General features: G+C 44.8%; 1 protein-coding gene across 1 annotated transcript in view; it reads right to left on the reverse strand.

The window, feature by feature from the left end:
• Positions 1–22,037, reverse strand: part of RYK (receptor like tyrosine kinase) — a 138,341-nt gene extending 116,304 nt beyond the window's left edge. The window contains exon 1 of the mRNA XM_046641052.1: positions 21,961–22,037. Coding sequence (XP_046497008.1) covers positions 21,961–22,037 — 77 coding nt within the window. The remainder of the gene's footprint in view (positions 1–21,960) is intronic.
• Positions 22,038–23,879: the final 1,842 nt, after the last annotated feature.

Genomic DNA, 23,879 nt, shown 5'->3' on the forward strand with positions numbered 1-23,879 from the left:
TACTGTCTCCTCCTTCTTACCTGATCTTTAAGCGCTGGTGGGCCCCAGAGCTCAGGCCTACGCCCTCTCCATTTCCCTACTTACCTTGTCTCTATAAGTGACCTCATCCAAATTTGTATCTCTTGCTCAACTCTCTACCCGAGTTCCAGATTTGCCTTTATGAATGCCTTTTCAACTCTACTTATGTCTTTAATAAGCAGCTCACACTTAAGAAGCTTCGAAGTCAAACTGGGTTTCCCCTGAATTTGTTCCTCCCCTGAGGTGTGTGCTGAGGTATTGCTCACCTCAGTAAAGGGTACCCCTGTTTGCCACTACTGAAGCTGAATCTGATCTCTTCCCTTTCACTCCCCTCCTTTTTCTAAGCCATTAGCAAGTCCTATCTTTTCCATCCTGAAAACATATCCTGAAATCCCTCCACCTCTCCCCAATTCCATCTCCTTGGAAAGCTTGTCCCTGACTCTCTCCCACTGCCCAATCTAATGCCATCCACACACACATAGACACACATAGACACACACACGTACATGCATACACACACTTTTTCCCAATCTCTCTCTCTCTTCACTCCCTATGACCCTCTGCCACACTTGCCTTTAGAGCATTCATCTCCTTCTGCAACTGCGTTATTTACCTCTTGACTGCCTTGTTCACATTCAGTCTCTTCATGGCCAGGACTAGGGTGAGGTTAGAGAAGAACTTGCCTTGGGCACAAAACCTAAGGGAGTGCCAGAAAACTCAGTAATCAAGATAACTAATATTTTAGTGCAATATTTTTAAAAATCAAAATGCAAACAATTCATGGTGAGCAAAGGAAGTCCAGCATCACATAGTTTAATTTTATCCATAAATTCTTCAGTATGTATCTCTATAGATAAGAATAACAACAACAGAACAACACAATTCCACTATCACACTCAATAAAATCAATAATAATTCCTTAATGTCATTTTATATCTAGTTCATGTTCTCTTTTCCTTGATTGTCTCACAAAGCCTTTTACAGATGGTTTGTTTGAATTTATTTCCAAATAGGGTTCCTGTGATGGTTAATTTTATATATCAGTTTGACTGGGCTAAGGATGCCCAGATGACTGGTAAAACACTATTTCTGGGTTTGTCTGTGAGAGTCTCTCCAGAAAAGATCAGCATTTGAATCAGTAGACTGAGTAAAGAAGATCCACCCTCACCAAGTTGGGGTGGACATCATCCAACCTATGGTTTTAGCAGTCATTGATGATCATTGCTCACATCCATTATTTCATTAGTCAGTGCAAATCTGTGGTATTCTAATTATCAGTCCTTGTGTTAGTTATCTAATGCTGATTAGCAAATTATGCCAAAATTTAGTAGCTTAAAACAAAAAGTATTTATTACCTCATTGCTTCTGTGGGCCAGGATTCTGAGAGTGATGTGGCTGGGTGGTTCTGGTTCAGGGTCTCTCATGACATTGCAGTCAACCTGCTGACTGGGGCTGCAGGCATTTGAAGTTGGAGGATCTGCCTCCAAGCTCGCTCACACGGTTGGCAGGCCTTAGTTCCTACTGGTTCTTGACTGGGTAATTCAGTTCCTCACCTAGTGAGTTTCTCCGTAGACTACTTGAGTCTCTCACAATATGGCAGTTGCCCCAAAGTGAGTAATGAGAGAGAAAGAGAGAGAGAGAGGGATTGAGAGAACAAGATGGAAGCCAAAGTCTTTTATAATGTAATCTCAGAAGCAACATGCCATCATTTCTGCTGTGTGCTGTTAGTCAAACTGACCTACCCGAGACAATGTGGGAGGGGACTACACAGGGTATGCATACCAGGAGGTGGGATCAATGGGGACCACTTTGGAGGCTGGCTACCACATTCCTTTGCATGTATTAACTGGAAATCTTAATCAAGTACTCAGACACTCTGAAATATAATTAGTATAGGAGAGGCAAAATAAATTCTTTATTCTTTCCTTTCCTTTACCACTTTTCAAAATAATGAGTTGGTTACCTAGCATCCACTTACCTGATCAATGAATTACTTTTAAGATCATTTTGAAATCATGATTTTAATGTTTATTGTGTTTCAACCAAGTACACACGTCATTATTTTCTTAGATATTTTTTGTTTGTTTGTTTTTTATATCCAAATTGTTTCATCTTTGGTTAGTGGGAAGCCCTTCCTGTTGGCTGTTGTGTCCTTTTGGCACAATCCCAATAGTTTCATAGAGTCTTTGTTTTCTGATGTCACAAGATATTCCAGGCTCATCTTGTACATTTCCTGCGCTAGCCATTTCTCCAAAGAGCCTTGGTTCCTTTTAGTTTTTGGCTTATTTTTCTTTTTAAAAAATATCCTATAATCAGATATACACATGGTCATATTTCTCCTGCACTTTTTTTAAAGCAAAGGTAGCATACTATACACACTGTTCCAAACGTTGCTTTTTCCACTTAATATATTCCAAAAATCACTTCATAGCAGAATATATTGGTATTTCTGATGACTTTTTACAGATGCATAGTGTTCCTTTGTATGGATGTACCCAGTCCCCTACTATTGGACATTTGGGTTTTTCAGCAACAACGTTTTAAAAGGAAGAGTCATGTGAAAAATATGATCAGAAATGTAATTAATTTAATGCAATTTAAATATTCAAATGAGTATACATGACTCCAGGGTTTTATGTGATGTAATCTTTTTGATTTATTCTCGAAAATTAGGGGGATAGGGTCCCAAGCTGATCCTATTTTTCAACTAGGGAAACTCAGGTGCAAAGAGAGTGAGTTTCCTTAGATACTCTGGGTTTTGTTGACCCCTATATCTCATAACAACTTTTCAGCAAAATTTGATTGGTGACTAGAACGATATATGAGCATTCTCTATTATATGAACAGTAACCCTTCTCTCCATCTTCAATTAAAACAAAAAAATGCAAAAAACACAAAAACCCCAAACAATCAACGTAAATTTTTGTTCTCTGTAATGAAGTCTCTGGCCTCCCCCACACTTGTTAGGCTCATCCACCACCCCATCCCACTTTAAAAGAGTTTGCTGGGGGTTGCAGCTACACAGTCTTCTCAATTAGAGACCTGAATGACCTGAGAATGCAAATCACAGTATTAGTCTGTGATACAAACCCAAATCATTGACTGTTATAGACAACTTGAGACAAGAAAGCCTCATGAATCCTGAAACAAGCACTACCCTAACCCTCCATCCCTTCACCAACCCTCAACACTGTAGATTTTCAACTCAAAAAAAAAAGAAGGAATTGAACAATTGGAGTTCATTCTGTTCCTCTGAAGGTGCTCTGATGGAAAAGCAGTTGACCAGACGGGCCATTCCCAACCCTTTTCATTCATCAGAAATGCAAGGGAATGGGGATGAGGAGGCTTAAGAAAATTCCTGTTCCCAGGCCCATCCCCAGAACTCACGTGCCCTGAGATACTTTTGGTCAAACTTCACTTTCATTTATTTATTTGGCTTAAGGAATTGTAGGAAGTCTTACATTTCATACTTGTTGGAAAAAGAAATGGTAGAGCTCTAAAGTAAGGTTCATTTGGATTAAAGAATTAAATATTAAAAAGCCAAATCATAGAAGACAAAGTAGAAGAAAATAAAATCAAATATTGATCAAATTTCTGGACAGGAAATATATTTGTAAGCTTTGAAGTGAAAACAAAAAAGAAAGAGAAACAAAGAAGAAACCACAAAGGACAAGACTGACAAATTTGAATAAACAAAAATTTAAAACTTCTGCACTCCAACAAAAACAATGAAAATAAAATAATGAAAATAAAAACGCAAAGAGACCAGAATGGGGCTGGTGGGGTGGAGGCTCTAGGGTGCAATTACCACGCCAGAAGAGTAATGTCCTTGTTACATAAAGAACTTATAAAAATTGGCTTAAGAAATTAAGGCCTGAATAAATAAATAAACCAACATCTGTGCTAACTAATCATACAAGTGGAAACATTGCTATAACCAACTGTGGCAAAAGATTAAAGCCTGGGGTAATCACAGAAATGCAAATTAAAACAAGGAAAAAGCATAATTTTTGTCCATCACAGTGGCAAAATTTAAAACAATAATTCCTAATCCTGACGACAGTGCAAGGAGCTGATGTTACCATAGATCGTGCACCGTGCAAATCTTGGAAAATAATTTGTCAACTTGAATCAAGAGCCATGAAAAATATTTTAATACTTTGACCCAGTTATCCCACATCTGGGAATTTATCCTAGGGAAATAATCTAAAAGAAGGAAGACACTCTTCTTGGTGATGTCCACTGAGTGTTACTGGCAACTCAGGGAGATCTGGATGACCTGGCCCTGAGTTTGCAGTGTTTCTGGTGGGCAGCATTAGGGGGCACCCCTCTCCATAAGTATGTGTTTGCATCAGTAGCTATGCATGGCAGCTTTGGGATTTTGGTTGAAGAATGAGTAAGAGGTCTCTAGCCTCTCTAGAAGACCATGGGGGATGAGAGGGTTTGAGTCTCCACCACCATAGGACTGGCTGTCTCACTGGTTTTGACACTTAATGGGAGATGTGGAAGGAGAATAATTGACAAAGGGCTATGTGAGACTCAGTGCAGCTTCAGGGCCTAAGTGGTCGAGTGCCATGCAGGGCAAGGAGAGGAGCATTCTCCTGTCCTCTCTTCTGCCACAGGCCAGCAGACTGTCAAGGTGCAGAGTTCTCAGCAGTGTTCCACAAGGTTCCTGGCAGCAGAGGTGGTCTTGGCAGAGGATAAGAGCATGAATGGAGTATGTGAGGGTGGGGACTACATCTGTTTCATTTTCTGCTGTGTCCTAATACGTATGTCAGGCATAGTGCCTCGCATACAGCAAGCACTCAATGTATATCCCTGAATGCGTAGAAGAATTTGAGTGGTCATCCCTGGCCTGCGGACTCTGGGAAACAGTTGGGGCTGATCTGGATGGGTGAGGATGAGAGCTCAGGCACTGCCTGTGTGGGTGGTGGCCCAGATCTGACAATATGGCAGTCTCAATGCCAGTGTGGTCACAACTATAAACATAGTGAAACTGGCAAGTTCTAATTATATTGATAATATTGAAAAATTGGAAACAATCTAAATGTCTAACCCTAAATTATGGAATGTGCAATTAATGAAAAGTCATGCAAACATGCATTTGAAAAGATGGCTCACAGGTGGTCTCAGTTGTCTTCTTCCTGGACACACAGAAGGCTGCGGTTCCCAGGCCTCCTCACGCCCTGCCTTGAGTTAAGACATGGCCTCGTGACTAGGAAGTGGTAAATGCTCTTCTGGCCTCAAGCATTTAAGAGCCCATGCCCGATCCTCCGTCACAATCAAGGAGAAGACCATGTGTCCAGATAGCGGTGCCATAGGATTAAGTAGCCTGCGTCTCTAAGTCACCTCATGGCAGACAGCTACACGAGAGTCATTCAGGTCCACAGGAACACTGGCCAGATGAGGAATAAACCTTTAGTATATTAAGCCTCTGAGATTCAGGGGTTGTTTGATAATGAAGCAGAACTCATCCTATCCCTAAAGGGCAACATAGAAAAAGTCTCAAAACACAATATTTAGAAGATGCAAACTTACTCACAAGTATGGACAAAGCGAGATGTTTCACTTACCATACTGAGGTTCTGAGTGTTTCTTTGCATTTTTTTCTTCTTTACTCCTAAATTCTTTTTTTTAATTGTTGCTCTACCATCTTTATAGCTACAAATAAAATAGTGTGAGGGAAGGCAGCAGAGGGAGAGAAAGGAGAGGCAGTTAGGAAACCCCTGCTCCTCTTTCTGAGCTGTAGCCTCCCACTGGCTTCCTCTCAACCCAACCAGCAGTTCTAACAGATGACTTTCGTAGAGTGACAGCTGTGTGCTGAGCACCATATGAACTCCTTGTGCACTATGTCCACACAAGTCTCTAATGAAGTGGATGCTAAAAGGATCATTTTACAAATGTGGACATGCTGATTCAGTAAGGTTGCCACTCTCTCAAGGTTACCTAGCAAGTTAGTGGCAGAACCGGGATTCAAACCCAGGGCAGCCTTCTTTGTAAGCAGCCTGTTCAGCTCTACAACTTAGCTCACTAGTAGACCTGGAAACAGTGTTATTTCTGGAAGGTTCTCTTCTCTTTCTGCTTTGAAAATCCATTGTACTTTGTTCCCCACTTCCCACGTGATAACATGCTCTCTGTTTCCTGAACAAAGCTAACTTTTACCTAACGTTTGTATCTTAACCTGTTTATGAAGAACAAGGAGGCAGCATGATGGTTTCCCACGTATGTGGTGTGGCTGAAGAGACCCGTGGGGGACCAGTTGTGTTTCTCCCCTCCCCACTGCCCAGTCCTTCAAAGGAAGCATGATGTGACGATGAGCTCCATACTAAGTAGAAGCCAACAGAGCTGCTGAAGCCCCAGTGAGGCCTCTTATGAGCTCTGTGACCTCAGGCAAGTCTTAACCCTTCTGAGCCTCTGACTTCTCCTCTGTAAAAATGTAATAATCTCTGCCTACTTCTTTTGAAGTCTACATGGAAGGAAGAGAGCCTTGAAAAGTGACAGTGCTGGAGAAATGAGAGGTACAGTTATGGTTTTCCATAGCAGATGTGAGATCAGGAAATGAAGAAGAAGGCACAATTGGTGCCCGTATTACCCAGAAAGCCATCTTATTTCCTCACTGCTATCAGCCCAGCTCAGCTGCTGAGCGTTGGCTCAGATTTGAGCTCTCCGTCTTGGATAGTCAGGGCTCGTCTGAGTTCCCTGAGCATTGGGAGGTGACGTGGACGAGCGGATGAACATCTATGTCAGAACAGACCCCTCGCTCATTGTGCCTCTCCCCTACTTCCCCAAGACTGTGTAGGAAGAGACAGCTGCCTCTTACCCAGTGTCTGTATGCTCTCCCACATTTCCTAGCCCTCTGGCAATTATGTGGAGCCATGTGATCAATTCTGGACAAAGGGCTGTGAGTGGAAGTGCTGGTCCTCACTTCTGGGCTGATGCATTTGAGATCCAGGTGTATTCCTCTATCTATCTCTTTCCCTGCTCTGAAGAGGGTGCCCAGATGACCCAGCTACAATTCAGGAGGGCCTCCATCAGTCTAGGTATTTGAGACTGGGTACCGCAGAACCCCTGCCAATTCATTTTGGAAATGTATCACGAGCAAGAAGTAAATTTCTGTTTTAAGTGTCAGATTTTGGGGCTGTTTGCTGTCAAATAAAGCCTATCCTCTCCTGGCTAATACAGACTAGAGAACTGGTGATTCTCTGCAGGGAGCCTGAACCTGGAAAGGACACAAGGAAGATGTTTAGTGGCATTTGCTCTTGGCTGTCAGAACCCCCAAAACACTCCTCTTCATACTTGGCATACTAAGAAAATAAAGCACATTTTTAGAAATATTACTCGTTTACAAAAAAAATTAAAAATGTAAGTGGCAAAGAGAGATAGGAAGGGAGGCAAGAAGGGAATAAGGGAGGGTGAGCTGAGCCAATCAGATTATCCCACTCTTTTGATGGTGCCCCTGAAAAGTCCTGGTGAGACGTGGGAAGGTCTTGAGCAAGATGAGTAAGTGGAGAAAGATTAGAGCAGGGCTGCTAGAAAGAAAAACTAAACCAAACCCTTGTTTCCAGACTTTGCTGGCTCTACTTATTGCCCTTGGGTTTCATTATTGGCTCAATAAATATTTACTGGGTGTCTACTATGTACCAGGCAGGGTTCTGGTGCTGGATATTCAGCCTGAGCAACGTGCAGTACCTGCCCTCATGGATCATACATTTTAGGGGGGAGACAAAGAGTGAATCGTTAAGTATGTGTAACGTGATATGTAGAAGATGACACGTGATGGGGAAGAAGCAGAGAGAGGTGATAGAAGGTCACATGGCTGCAATTTTATTTAAAAGGGGTGGTCAGAGAAGGTCTCACGAGAAAGTAATATCATCTGAGCAAAAACCTAAAGAAGGTGAAGGAGCTGACAATGTGGCTATCTGGGAAGAGCGCAAAGCACAACGAGGAAGCCAGTGTGGCTGGACTGAGCGGCCGAGGAAGAGGGTTAGGAGATGAGATCCGGGAAGTACTGGGGAAGGCAGATCATGGTAAGGACGTTGCTCCGAGATGGGAAGCTGTTGGTGGATTTTGAGCAGAGGGATGTTATGAGCTAGTTTACATTTTAAAAGGATGACGCTAGTTGCTACATGGATAGGGTTGGTTGCCAGATTCAGCAAATAAAACTTCATGGTGTCCAGTTAAATTTACATTTCAGATAAATGAATAGTTTTTTTAGTAGAAGTATATCCCATATAATATTTGTGACATATTTATACTAAAATTTATTTGTTGTTTATCTGAAATGCAAATTGAACTCAGTGTCCTGTATTTTATCTGGCAACCGCATGCATGGAGGAAGATTTAGGGGATGGAGATGAAAGCAGGAGGCTCAGCTAGGGGTGATGAAATAAACCAGGTGAGAGGGAGGGTGGTTCAGACCAGGGAGGTGGAAGGTAGGTGGTGAGAAGTAATTGGCTGGATTCTGGGCATATGGAGTCCCTGTGTATTTTCTCTCTGTCTCTTTCTTTTTCTGTTAGGTATTTTACGTGAGCTACTTTGATTCATTTTGCAACCAAAAACAGAGGAAAAGGGGTGGTGGTCATTAAGAGGATGTGGATGGGGGCCTTTTGGACGTATGGGAAGGATGTGGGTTTTACCACAGGTTTCCTATAGTTTTAGAGAATCCATGAGAATAGAATCACTTACCCAAAGGTAGAAAGGAGCCACAGATCAGGTGACAGCCCAGAAAGAGCTCCACCCCTCCCTGCTCAGGGACATGGTGACCAGCCCTGGACAGGTGGGAGAACACTTTGGCTCTGACACTTCCTTTCTGGCTCCTTCCCATCAGCTTGGTGCCGGAAGACGTCTCCTGACTGGAGGACGAGTAGGAGAGAGGCTGTGGGCAATGGTGACTTGTACTGATCTTTGTATTCAGATCTTTTGTTCTGAGCCAATGTGCTGAGGATATTCTTAGAGGACAGGGTCAACCTCTTGGAGATTGTTGCAGTTGGAGGGAAGGAAGAAAGCCCTGTACAGGTGCTAAGTGCCAGGTGTGTTACTCACAACAAGCCAGATCCAGACCTTGTCATCCTCTTTTCATGATAAGGAGCTGGCGCAGAAAGGGAGCAACCTCCCCAGGGTCACCTTGCAGGGCTCACTGATTTCCCATCTTCATCACCTGTCCAGTTCAACAGAAATCACTTCATTGTCAATGAACTGAGAGCTCGAGAGAAGACAGGGCAGCTGCACAGTTTTTATTCCACTAAGAGTTTAAGATCAAGTCAAAAGAGATCCACATAAATGTAATCCTTACCAGCTGGCTTCCCCCCGTGCCCGCCTGCTGCCTCATTCCTTCAACTGGTCGACAAAAGTGTATTGAGACTCTTCTATACGCCACGTTCTATGCTAGGCCCAAGGAGACCTTGGTGAACACAAACTGAACTGTGAAGTTGAGGTCTGAAGGAAGAGGAGAGTAAATCAGCTCAAGAGTGAGGGATGGGGAAGATGTCCCGTGAGGAAAGCTTGTGCAGCGGCAGGAGGGAGTGTGGATAACACCGGGGAAGTGGGTGGGGGGGGTGGTGGAGGGAGTAGGCTGGAGGGGAGAAGACATGCAGAGGCAAGGACACTGCATGGGAGTGTCTGGTGGGTCATGGTTAAGCACTTTAATTTTTATCCCAAGAACCGGGAGATGCCATGGAAGCACTTTAAGCAGGGCTGTGACATGATCAGATTTGCATTTTGAAAAGACAAAACCCAAATGTCTGTCACTAGAGGACTAGTTAGATCAATTAGGATACATCCATATGGGGAATACCAGGCATCTGTTCACAAGAAGGAATATACACTAATAGGATGATCTCTAAAATATTGTTTAAAAATATGAGGTACAGAACAGCGTGTACTGTATACTATGATTTGTGCAAGAAATACACACATATGTAAACAGTTGATTCTTATTGTTCATGGTAACACTCTTCTATAAAGTCACCACAAACACTGAATTAGCAGATACTGAACTGTTCCTCCCAAAGGAAATACAGGGTTAGGTTTTGGCGAGCCTCTGGTCACAATGTTTTCATCAACCAATCAATACATATATAACCTTACTTTGTGTGTGTTTCTGTTTAAAGACATCTTATTTAATATATATCGTTGATTCACTATAGCCAACAGCGCTGTAACGAACTCACGTCTGAACAGCGCTCATCCAGCACATGGATTTTCCCCATAAGGCACATCGCAGCCTTCTTGTGCTTAGGAATGCTAGACAGCACTTCAGCACGAGGTTTGTGGGCCATTTCAAACAGTAAAATCACTGACAAAAAGCACAAAACTGAAAAACATGGCACCAAACAGACTGAAAAATGGACACTTGTTTACAGCACATGAGCTGAAATGAGAAGGCAGAGCATCGCAAGCGCCATGCCTCCTGTCTCAAACTGCTGCTCTGAAACCAGGGGTTTCAGGTGGCAACAAGGGCCCAGAGGAGGGGAGAGCCAGGGCAGGGCGTCAGGGAGGGCTACCTGGGGAAGGAGATACCAGAGCTGAGTGTAGAAAGGTGAGAAGTTAGCCAGGTGACTAAGGGTAACAGTCCTAGGGGATGGAGGGAGGGAAGAGGAAGCAGGAAGGAGATGTTTCAGACAGAAAGTGCCTTGGATCCAGGGTAGCAGGCTTACAAAGAGCACACCCCATCCAGATCTGCAAAGGAGATTGGGTTCTTCCTTAGGAGTCCCACCCCGTTGCGTAGTGGGGAAGCCTAGGCTTGCCTTCTAACCATAGACCCATCTCTTCACATTGAACAATCTCCTTTCAGTCTGAGTATTCAGTCTATTTGGACTTGAACTCCCTCGTGTGGCTGGTTTCCATAGACTCTTGGAAAACTCGCTGTCTTTCTGAGCTCTGTCCTACTCCCTTCCTCTCCCCAAGATGACATCTGGATATCTGGGTAAATGAGGGCCCTTACTGTATCCACTGAAGCAGTGGGGGGGTATCTCAATATACCTGTGTCCTCCGGACCCCTACTGCTCTCTCTGAGGAGAGGGGCGTCGACTCCTGGCAGTTAACTTGAGAGATGAGACTGGTGAGACTGGTGCCCTTTGGCATCCTGGGGTGACGTGCTGCCAGGGCCAGCTACATAAATTGCAGGATCCAATGCAAAATGAAAATGCATTGCCCCCTTGTTCAAAAAGCAAGGAAAAAGTACTACTACCCCTACTGAAATATGAAAGTTGTCCCTTTCTTCTGTGGTCTCTCTCTTGATTTGTAATGGCACTTTTTATTTGCTATTTAATGTTGTTTTAAGTAAAGAAAAATTAAAATTTTATGCTATTACTATGACCATCTATACTATCACCATCCATCTTTATATTGTGCAATGCCAGTTTTAAATTTAGAATTTGAGCATTTAACTCATATGCAAAATCACGGAAATTATACAATTTATATTTCACAGATCACGCATGCATTTATATTTTACTCATACCAAACTTTGGAAACATTGTGTAAAACCAATGTTTTAATTGTTTTAATTTTAATTCTTAAATGCTCACATTGTACCCACATGCTCCACCTTCACCTTACTGATCATTACAGAAGGACTGAACGTAAAAGGAACTATGTGTTGCCCTATTTTTCATCTGTCATCATTTTCAAAGTAAGTAATTGACTAAAACAGGGAAGTAACACAAGAAAGAAAGGTTAGGATTGGGTTCCTTGGTGGTTTGTGTTTCTTAGAATGCCACTGCCTTCTTTCTGCATTTGAAGCAAGTTCTGGTTCGAATGGAAAGTGTGGTCTCTCAGGGCTGTCAGCTCCCGCTTACTCAGTCACGGACATAACATGCTCACCTTGTACTCACTCTGGGTCTTGCTAAAACGCCACACATTGTGGTTCCACTGGAATTCTGTGCTCCCAGCACATTGCAAACACTGTATGCACATGCAAATGGGGTGGAAAGGAATGGAAGACACTGGTACTGCACATCCTACATTGTTCTATTGGACTGCACTTACAAAAACAAGTTCAAAGATAAAATTCATCGAAAATTCCAAACAGAAATAGCAGAGCCTTAAATACTTGTATGGAGGCTCTTCTGAGTGTGGATCCAAGGTAACAAGGTAACCTTGGATAACAAGGTAAGCATGTTACGGAAGCTGCATAGCAGGCACTACCTGCGTTGTATTAGAAGGATGTTTACAAGAACTGATGACAAATGCATATTGCACGTATCTCTTCTGCTCTTGTACATACTCCATTGTCCCATCGGACTTCATTTACAAAATACAAGTTCAAAGATAACACTGTTAAGAATTTCAAGATGGTGACAGTCCACCATAAAACCAAGTTTGGGCTCTTCTGAGCACGGGATGTTACACAACCGTACAGGCTGCATATCCATGAAGATGAGGTGGGGAGGGCTGCCCACTTCTGCTTTCTTCTCCCGGCCTGCTGGATGCGGTGGATTTAATGACGCAGCTTCAGCAGTCCCCTTGGACCATATGGATGAGGGCCACAGCTAGGAAGGGCAGAAAGGAAAGGTTGGATGGACCTGGGTCTCTCACACTTTACCAGCACTGCATAGCCAACCTCCAGGCTGTTACATGAGAGAATAAATCTGCCTGTGTGTTCTAAGCTGCTGTTAAATTATGTGTTTTTTTTAAAATTAAGATTATGATAGTTTACAACCTTGTGAAATTTCAGTTGTACATTATTGTTAGTCATGTTATAGGTGCACCACTTCATCCTTTGTGCCCTCCCCCCAACCCCCTTTCCCCTGGTAACCACCAATCAGTTCTCTTTCTCTATATGTTAACTTCCACCTATGAGTGGAGTCAAACTGAGTTCATCTTTCTCTGTCTGGCTTATTTCACTTAACATAATACCCTCAAGGTCCATCCATGTTGTTGTGAATGGGACGATTTTGTCCTTTTTTATGCCTGAGTAGTATTCCATTGTATATATATATACCATATCTTCTTTATCCAGTCATCAGTTGCTGGGCGCTTAGGTTGCTTCCACGTCTTGGCTATTGTAAATAATGCTGTGATGAACATAGGGGTGCATGGGACTTTTGGAATTGCTGATTTCAGGTTCTTTGGATAGATACCCAGTAGTGGGATGGCTGGGTCATAAGGTGTTTCTATTTTTAACTTTTTGAGAAATCTGCATACTGTTTTCCATAGTGGCTGCACCAGTTTGCATTCCCATCAACAGTGTATGAGGGTTCCTTTTTCTCCACAACCTCTCCAACATTTGTCACTTTTGGTTTTGGATATTTTTGCCATTCTAACAGGTGTAAGGTGGTGTCTTAGTGTAGTTTTGATTTGCATTTCCCTGATGATTAGTGATGATGAGCATCTTTCCATGTGTCTATTGGCCATCTGTATATCTTCTTTGGAGAAATGTCTATTCACGTCCCCTGCCCATTTTTTGATCAGGTTGTTTGATTTTTTGTTGTTGAGCTGTGTGAGTTCTTTATATATTATGGAGATTAACCCTTTCTCGGATAAATAACTTGTAAATATTTTTTCCCAATTAGTGGGTTGTTTTTTTGTTTCAATCCTGTTTTCCCTTGCCTTGAAGAAGCTCTTTAGTCTAATGAAGTCCCAATTGTTTATTCTTTCTATTGTTTCCCTCGTCTGAGGAGTTATGGTGTCCGAAAAGATTCTTTTGAAACTGATGTCAAAGAGTGTACTGCCTATATTCTCTTCTAGAAGACTTATTGTTTCAGGCCTAATCTTTAGGTCTTTGATCCATTTTGAGTTTATTTTTGTGAATGGTGAAAAAGAATGGTCAATTTTCATTCTTTTACATGTGTCTTTCCAGTTTGCCCAGCACCATTTGTTGAAGAGATTTTCTTTTCTCCATTGTATGCCCTCAGTTCCTTTGTCGAAGATTAGCTGTCCATAGATGTGTGGTTTTATTTCTGGGCTTTCAATTCTGTTTAAATTATGTGTTTTAAAGCTACTATAAAGCCACACCTAATCCTATCTCATATAGCCCCTTGGTGTCCCTTTGCCTGGGACACAGGAACTTCTGGATCCTCTGCAAGCCACTGGGGGCCGTGAGGAGTCAGAGATGGGGCCTCTGGCTCAAATATCCAGCTATCCAGTTAACTCCAGCTGTGGCTGCTGAGCCATTTTCTGTGCCGTGTCTGAAGGCCCTCCTGTGGGGTTTGTCTTAGACCAGAGCTTGGCAAACAATATGGCCCATGTGCTGGCCACCTGTCTTGTAAATAACTTTTATTGGAACACAGCCACACGCATTCATTTAGGTATTGTCTATGGCTGCTTTTGAGTTGCAATAGCAAAGTTGAATAGTTTCAAGAGAGTTACTATTTGTCCCTTTAAGGAAAAGTTTGCTGACTCCTATCTTAGAAGATTTCACCATCTTTAAGAATGTCACTAGTTCCCCCACAACCCCTCTAATCCTGTGGGTGCCACCACCTGCTTTTACCACCTTCATTCTCTTTTTCCTCTTACACTCCTTCAGGCCAGAAGGGTCAGGCTTTCCACTGGTATGCTGGTAAATATTTAACAAGAGGCTCTCTGGGAGGAAAAAAGCCCTCATGTATAGTGTTTGCCCATATCTGTGGTGTAAATATTCCTACTATGGCTAATTTCAAAGTAGCAACATGATGCCAGTGAGAGCTGGGAAGAGATGAGGACGATCGGCTGGAAGGAGCAGTTAGAGACAGCTCCAGTGCATTGCTGGAGCCACTTCCTTTACATCTGGACTGGGCTCTTGCCCGAATTTTGCATTTAATAGGCCCCTAAACTCTAATCAACCAGGCTTAGCTTTTGACATACTAATTGCAGCTAAAGGAATTTAGAGAATTTAGCTCCCTGGCTTTCAGCACTATTTTCGCCTTTATTCTGTCAAGGTTATAATATTTACATTCTGCTCTGTTCGTTTCATTACATGTTTTGTCAACAGATTGAGTCTAAGATATTAAACCCCGTATAAATAACATTATTGTGACATATAATTACGATGTTATAATTGCGTAAATATTATTCGCTGCAGAGCCAAGAAGTGTGACTGGAGCTCTTAAGAAGAAAACAATCTTAGATTACTAAACGTCTGGAGGTCAAAAGAGAATGTTCCAGGCATCAAAGTACAAACTAGTGTGGGCTCATTCTTGTTCTATGTTTGTATTTCTTCTTACACTCAGCTTCCATTTAAAAAACCAAATCTCACAATATTTTTTGAATTATTTTGTTTTAGTGGGAAATCTTGAATAATTTCTTCATATGCAGTGCTTGAATGGTAAATTTTCTGACTCCCTGAATTTCAGAAAATGTCTTTCTTTTGTCTTTACTTTGGGTAGTAATTTGGCTGGCTATGGAATTCCAGATTCAAATTAATTTTCCTGCAAACTCTGATACAAAATCTGGTGTCAGGTTGAATCTCATTTCTTCGTCTGTAACCTGTTTTTTCTTTCTGGAAGTTTATAGGATTTTCTCTTTACGCTTTAATTCTGAAATTTTACCCAAGTGCATTTAAGTGTGATATTTCTTTACTCATCTTTATTGGCCCTCCGTGGGTCCCTTCAAACAACACAAAACCAAAACAAAACATTTATTTGGTTTAATACCAAAATGTATTAGGAGGGAAACAAAAATAGCCATAATACCACCACCCAGACAACTCCAGTCAACATTTTTTCAAGTGCAAATACAATATCATGAAGAGTGAAGCAGTTCTGCACAGTATAAAAATGCAAGGTGCAGCTGTCCTCAGTGCTCACCTGCAGTCCCCTCCCCACAGGCCACCATCTTCACTGGTTCGTTGGGTATCCATCCACCCCGGAAAAAATGTTTATACTGGCATATAGTGTTCACTTTCTAAAAAGTACACACCTCATACACTTAACACAGTCAGCTTGCCCTCATTCCACCCCGTGGCTATGTCATCATGGATCTAACCAGTACCTCGTCGATGGACATTTAGATCCTTTCACGTTTTATGTCCCTAAAAACTGTACAGCAGTTAGCACTTTTGAATGACTATAGATATCTTGACATACTTTAATGAGCATATGCAAGGGATAAATTCCTAGTAGTGGCATTGCTGGAATAATGAGTAAGGACATTTGAAATTTTGATCATTTTTTGCCAATTTGCCCTGCAAAAAGGTTGCACCATTGCGTTCTCAATAACAGATATCAGAATGTCTCATTCTCCACTTACTTATTAATACTGGGTATTATAGGGGCCGGCCCAGTGGTGGAGCGGTTAAGTGCGCACATTCCCTTTCGGCGGCCCGGGGTTCGCTGGTTTGGATCCTGAGTGTGGACATGGCACCGCCTGGCAAGCCATGCTGTGGTGGGCGTCCCACATATAAAGTAGAGGAAGGTGGGCATGGATGTTAGCTCAGGGCCAGTCTTCCTCAGCAAAAAGAGAGGAGGATTGGTGACAGATGTTAGCTCAGGGCTAATCTTCCTCAAAAAAAAAAAAACCAACAAAACACTGGGTATTATCAAACTTTCTAGGTGAAAACATTGATATTTCCATGTGTATCTCTTTAGCTCAAAGTACGACTTAGCTTAGTTTTGATTCCTTTGTTATTAGCCATCTGAATTTCTTTTTCCTAACTCCACATTCACGTTCTTGGCTCCAATGGATCCTTTCTCGGATGGCCCGTGTCTCTCTTTGCCTCAGGAAAGTGTCCTTTGGTCCCTTCCTCAGTTGTCTGCTCCCTGCTATCTTCTCTGCCCTTTTCCATGCATCCAGGTATCCAGATTTGTCCTTGTGTCATTTTATTTTTACCTCATATTTTCCATCTGTTGGTCTTTTCACTCTGCCTTAATGGAAATATTTTTCAACACTATCTCTCCAGCATCCAGCTTACTTTTAAAAAACATTTAGATTATTATTTTTAAAAAAATCAAAGTAGTGCATAGAGTTATTTTATAAATAAAGTATGGTTTAGACAGTTTACAGATGGCACTGCCCTGCCGTTTCTTATTCCTGATATCCTTTCCTAAACTTCTTAGCTATTTTGTTCTGGTATGTACTTCTGTGTTTCTCAACTCTAGACATTATCTTTTAACTTCTTATTACGGAAGATGAAGATTTAGCACTAACTCCGCTTCCATGTCCCACTGCCATTCCCTCCATTCTGCCGCGATGGTTGTGTCCCAACTTTTTGTTGAATTATTAGTTACTTTTTTGGAGATAAATATGTGAGTGTTGTTTGTGGCTGAGTCAAGGAGTTCATTATGGTTATGTTTCCTGGGTCTTTTTTTCTTTTTCCTGGAGTTAATAATTACCTTAAAATTGTTTTGCTTAGTTTTATACGCACCTTTAACTAAAGCCTTCTAAACCCTTCAAAAGAAATTGTGAAAGACTTCTGAGTTTAGAACAGCCCTTTCCCATGGATTGCCTCCTTCCTTTGTTTCTGCCCTTCTCGAGGTTTGAGGACAGAATCAAAAAAGACAGGATCGGGGTGTCAGGGAGAGACGAGAGGCAAGAAAATGCTGGGGGCCTGGAAAGGGAAAACAGATGCTGGGAACCGGAGCTTTAGAATCAGTTGTCTGACCTCAGAACGTCTCCATAGAAATGACGTTTTCCATGGTGGGTGGTTCCCAGCCTCTCCTGCTGCCCCAGCCCACCCCCAAGCCGCACAGCCCTGCTAGACCTTCGCAGGAGCGTTGTGATAGGGTAGCAGTGTTGCTTTTCAAGCCAGCAAGAAAGTAGAAACATCGAAGGATCAACAATCTTGCCTTTATCTTGAACAGTGGTACTGGGGGCAGACGGAGTATGTGATGGCTCATGTTTGGTGGAGGCAGAAGTGGGCCAAAGGCAGGCCCTCAATGCCTCTAGTGGGGCAAATGTGGTGGGGCGGATGGGAGAGAAAAAAAGCCCAAGTCATGAAAGGGGGAAGCTTCAACTGGGGCAGGAGCCCTTCCCTGACCCCAGCACCCATCTTTCCCTCCCCCTAATTTTGTTAACTGTGCCCAGCACATAGTAGGCTTTTGACGTAATAGAAGTAATAAGTAGTATGAACTCAGGATGCCTCACAAGGCTGTTAGGATGGTATCCATAAGTCAGAGGTTTCTCATTTAGGGGCAGAATGGGGAGCACAGCAACAAATGGTCGACGCATTTTTATCTTTTCTGAGCAAATGTGTAAATTCTTCTGGACTGTGGAAGGAACAGGAGTCCCATAAGGGTCCTATCAGGGGTTGGCAGATCCTGTGTACCTCTTCTGGGCCACCAGCTCCTCCTTCCTTCACCATCACCAAACCCAGGCAAGGTCTCCATCCCCTGAGGGTGGCGAGGAGAAAGCTGGGGAACACTCAGAGGTTACTAGTTTGTAACAGACTGAATTTCAGTCGGACGGAGACGCAGTGTTGGGGCAGGAGAGCTCAAGAGAGTGTACTCATACCTTTTCCTGGCTTCTTCTGGACTGTGCGGGCCCAATCATACTCCAAAGATCTGAGTGGCGACGCACCTCTGGCAGGCCATCTGAGCAGAGGAATCCTTACTCTGCCTGGGCCTGGCTTTGTGTGCTTCCAATTATTCTGTCCTGGTGGCTGCAGGGAATTGGTCCCCAGACCACCAGTCTAGACTGGCCCCCCGCCATCCCCACTGGGTCAGAACCAGCTGCTGTTTAGCACTGATCTCTGTTTGAAAGTGTTTTGTGATAGGTGTTTTTTCAATTTTGTTAGCCCTGCCCAGCACATAGTAGGTGATCAATAAGTAATTGCTATTTGATTTAATAAACTCCTATCCTCACTCAGAGTTTAGCTCTACAGTGTGATTAGAGAAATAGGTGACACTGGCTTCCCCTTTGTCACCACTGCTCCCCTCTGGGATGTGCACTGAGCATCTTCTGGAGCTCTCTGCTTTCTGCTACGATTAGGCTTGTGCACTTACATACACACCTGCACACACACACGCACAGGCTCATGCTTACCAAACCCGTCCAGGACATGGAAACACAAGAGTTCCTGTCCAGGATTTCCCCCTGTCCCTCCAGGGCTGTGCCTAGAGATATTTTCCAGGTGCTTTTAGATGTCTGGAGGCATCGACATCAAGCATCAGGACCACCGTCATAGCACGAGTCCTTCCTGTGTGCTAGGAACCGTTACTGCTTTTCATTCAGCATCTCATTTACTCCAAGCAGCAGCTCTAAGAAGTAGGTCTGGCAATCCTTTTTTTTTTTTTTTTTTTAAAGATTTTTAAAATTTTTTTCCTTTTTTCTCCCCAAAGCCCCCTGGTACATGGTTGTATATTCTTCACTGTGGGTCCTTCTAGTTGTGGCATGTGGGACGCTGCCTCAGCGTGGTTTGATGCGCGGTGTCATGTCCGTGCCCGCGATTCGAAGGAACGAAACACTGGGCCGCCTGCCCCGGAGTGCGCGAACTTAACCACTTGGCCACGGGGCCAGCCCCCTGGCAATCCTATTTTAATACTGAGGACACTAAGACTCACAGAAGTTAACGTGCCCAGGATACACAGCTGATCCCAGGTGGGAACCCACGTCTTTCCTGCCCATGTCTGTGCAAACAACCATGCCACAACACTTGAAGATCAAAGTGAGGGTTCAGCAAATAAATATAACAGGAGGGAAACGCAGGTTCTGAGGCACTGTGTATCCTGACCACCAGGGGCCGCTGTTTCCCCGTGCTTCGGGCCAGGACCCTGGCTGCTGTCCCCCACAGACCTCCAGAATGTAGTCCAAGCTGGGACTTGTGAGCCCAAGGGAGTCCCCTAAACCGTACGGGGCCCGCCCCACCTTACCACAGCCCTCAGCACAGTCTTCAGCCTGGCTTTCCCCCAACCGGACAAAAGGGAGTGTGGCGAGGCTGGCAATTGCAGATGCCAAAGTAGAAGTCTGAACTGGAGCACATGATTCTTCTGCGGTGTCAGAATTTCTTGTGGTTGTAGGGCCTGCCCACCTGGCTTTCTGGGGCATGTCTAACTGCTGGGTCCCCTTCCTGAGAGGGGGAGGTTGGCTTTCAGAGATGTGGGCCCCTGAGGTGGGAGACTGCAGTTAGGTTAGTCGTCTCCAAATTGGGGGATGCAAGATGATCTGTTGGAAGTCCAGGAAGTAAATACTAGAACTTCTTTTTATGTATTTATATTTTTAATCTAAAAATAAGAATGTAGCTTCATTAATATTTGATATTCCAATTGGTGCAGGCTCCCTCACTGGGTCCTGTCAAATAGCCCTGGGTCAGCAAAGCCCTGAGGCATTCTGAGAGAAGAGCAGGGGGCGCTGTGACAGGACCCAGCACCATTTACGTGTTCCTGGTGGGGTGAACTTATGGAGCATCTTGCATATTTAATTAAAGTAATCCTTATGGCCGGACGAGTAGCTTTTAAGGATTCCTACGAAGAAACCAAGGTTTGAAGATAATACGAACAGTACCTGCACAAGTGAACCAGAGAAAGAGAAATGACTGAGCTGTCACTTCCACTCCTTGTATGAGCTCTCGGCTGCATTATGACATAACAACAATGACAGTCTAAACAGATCTGACAAGACATCAGTCTCCCAAATTCAAACCTGTCAGAACTATTTGAAATCATATCTACTATCATTTATGATGAACCTTGCTATAATATCAAAAACAGCCGTGCCTTGACATCAGTAGTAGCTGGTGATGGAAGCACAACCATATAGCATGTCAGAGGTGCAAGCAAAAACATGTTTGGAGGCTGAGGTGCAGACCACAAGAGCTTGGAAATCACTGGTGTGTGCCGCTGCCGATGGCTCAGGGTCCTGTTCTGACGATTCTTAGCATTTGCTGTGGGTCAAGGGCCTACGCACTGGGTTTGGTGAAGACCATTGCTGACACCGCTCAAGGGCCAGACATTGGAACTTGACCCTTGGGGATTCGGTTCAGATTCTGGCTGAGACGTTTCAAATTGGGTGGTGTTTGTTTGTTTTTGGTCTGCTTCATGAGTGTCCGATTTCTGTGACAGGAGGAGGAGAAAGAAGAGGAGGACAAAGTGGCAGCCTTCTGTTGTGTGGCCCCCTTCTGTGCTCACTGCCGTACGTCCACTTCGTGGGACTCCAGAGGGTCCACCCTGGCTTACTGCACATTTCCCGATCCTGCACAATGGAGGGGCCTCCCTCTCAGCCCCAGGCCCTACGTGCTTCCTTCAGGGGCAGAAGATAAAAAAATCTCACGAGATTTGCCTAAATCTTGACAGAGGGAGAGTCCATCCTAGGTGGACTTACTGAGAACAGATGTCTTGTCGTCTGTATCGGTTCTTGTCAAAGCACGGTCCAAAGAGCGATGGCATCAGGATTCCTTAGGACAATTTTTAAACTGCCGATTCCTGGGCCCCACTTGAGACCTCCTGACTCAGAATCTGTGAGTGGGCTGAGGAAAATGCATTTTAAACAAACTCTCCTCCCACCAACAGGCGATTCTGGAGCACAGTCACATTTAAGAAACATTACTCTATATAACGATATTTTCGAAAGGTATAGTTTTTCAAAGAGTTTATTATCTCCACTCACTTTTCTTAATATGGGATAGGTAGGGCCTGGTAGCCTTCTATTGATTTTAAGCCCAAGGATGGAGTGAGGCTCAGAGGGGGTCAGCCATTCACCTAAGTGTACAGGAGTGTTAACAGCAGAGAGGAGCTGGCTCTCCCTGCCCAGTTCTGTTGCACACACTGGACACGCAGGGTTGTGGGGAGTGAGATGACACTCTACACAGCAGTGAAGAGGACTTGGGCTTGAAGTAACTCCATGGGAAAGGGGTGAATTTCTGGGGCAAATTCATCTCTGAAACCAGACCCCCGCCTGGGCCCAGTGGGCATTACACTTCCATTCATCTTCAGACCTCAATGTTTCCAGGCTAGCCAATCTAACCACATGACCAGCAAAATCCAGGGAGACTCTTCAGCAACAAATCAGCACAATGACATGCTTGCCTCGGAGTGCTGAAGAGGACTCTAAGCAGAGGCAAGAAGGAGAGCTCCCTCTTCCGGTAGAGCCTACCTCCTGCCCCCACCTCCCCTGGCCAGCCCCAGCTCTTCCAGGACTTCACTGGAGAACGCCGCTTCCAGAAGACCCATCCTGCCCATATTCTGCCCCAGGCCAGGACGCTCCTCAGTCCTCCCACTGCACCCTGGGCCTGCCTCTATCCTGTCACTTATCATGCTGCATTATTCTGGCCAGGCTGGGTGTCTGCATCCCCCAGTGGACAGTAGAGTCTCTTGGGGGTAAGGCCTGGGTTCAGTTAATGTTTGTAAAATGAAAGGTTCATCAGTGGGGCTTCTCTTGCGTCTAACTTTAGTCGTTATCACCTCAGGCACCCTCACACCCCACCCGAGTACAGAGCCCTGGCCCTGACGTTTGATGAACTGCCGGGGTGGTGTGAAACGTCTAGAATGTCCATTTTCTGTGTCATGGGGAAGAGGCAGACCTGAGCCAGGGCTGCAGCTTCAAACTAGGGCTGCATGGCCACTTGCCACCTTGTCACCCTGGGCCTACATCCAGATGTTGTGGGCAACACCCCTGCCAGGTAGGAAGGGACCGCTGTGTTTTCCTCCTCTTAGAGGCTGGGAAACCAATCAAGCGAGGTAAGCCGGCTCTCCAGCTGGCCTCTGCCAATGAGAGTTTGGCTTCTGCTTTCCCACCTTTCCTGGCAACACTCACACCCTTCCTCGCTGGTGAGCAATCTAAGTTCCAGGCGTGCCTTGCTTCATTGCTGGCTTTCCAGGTGTCACTTTAACTACCGGGTGAGCCCTTAATTGGCCCTGGACTGATAAACATGCAAATTTCCATATGCAAACAGTGTTAGGCTGCAGCTTTTTTCCCACTAAGAAAGGTACATGTCACAAGCTGAGAAGATGGGGGAAAGCTCATGCCATCCCAGCACTGTCTGACATTCAGTTGACCAGGGATCCAGGGAGACAGCTGCCTGGCCCCCATGCAGGAATAAGTCAGCAGTACACACTCCTCTCCTTCAAGTCCCTGGAGGGTGGAAGTGACGCAAATAGGTACAGCCCAGTCCCGGGTTGGGGTAAAAGTCCTTTTTTGCTTACTTGTTTCCATGGAGTTTTGATGTTGGTGCAGCTGTGTGTGCGCATGTGATGGGAGAGGTTTCTACACCAACGTGAAAACACTCAGCCCAGTGGCTTTCCACTGGCTCGGGGCCTCAGCTCCCGCAGTAGCAGTGATCCTCATCATGGGGCAATAGTGCTTTTAACAGGCGGCGCCAAGGTACAGCCCTGCTCCGTCCATTTTCTCAGTTTTCAACCTAGGGACACAGGAACTAGGGACGGGCTGCATTGCCTCCCCTTAAACCCTCAGTGGAGCAGCAGGAAATGTCACCGTATAGGTCTGCAGCTCACTCACCTACGTCTCCGGCCCTGAGGGTGCCTGTGGGGAGGAGATGACAGGCCAGTGTGGGAGATTTCGGCAGAGGGACCGGCCTATGAGAGGCCCAGCGGTGCCAGAGCGTTAGAGAAGGTCAAGACCGGCTCCCTGGGACAGGGTGAGAAGCCAGGAGAGGACACCTCTTGGAGTGGAGATTTTGCTGTTAGGGCTCTGGAAGCCATCGGTTTCTACCTGATTTGATTGGCAGCAAATAACCAAAACCAAAAACAACAGTAGAGGAGGGTTGCCGAGATGAAAGAAACGAAAGGCACCTTGGAGTCCTAATCGGTGTCCGGAAACTGGAAGCTTGGGGGAAAGAGATCGCAGGGGATTCTCGGATTCAAAGGGCGGGCTGGGTGCGGGCGCGGAGAGCCGGGGAGGAGGCGGGGCGGCCGTGCAGGGCACCGGGTTGGGGCTCCACAGCGCCGGTCCCGCCTCCGGCCGCCCCGCCGCCAGGGGGCGCCCGCATGGGCTCGGGACTCTGGTCGGGGCTGGCGGGGTCTGGGGTGGGGCCGGGGCCGCGCTCCCGCCGCGTT

This window comes from Equus quagga, chromosome 1 (genome assembly GCF_021613505.1).
Source record: "Equus quagga isolate Etosha38 chromosome 1, UCLA_HA_Equagga_1.0, whole genome shotgun sequence".
Lineage (NCBI taxonomy): Eukaryota > Metazoa > Chordata > Mammalia > Perissodactyla > Equidae > Equus > Equus quagga.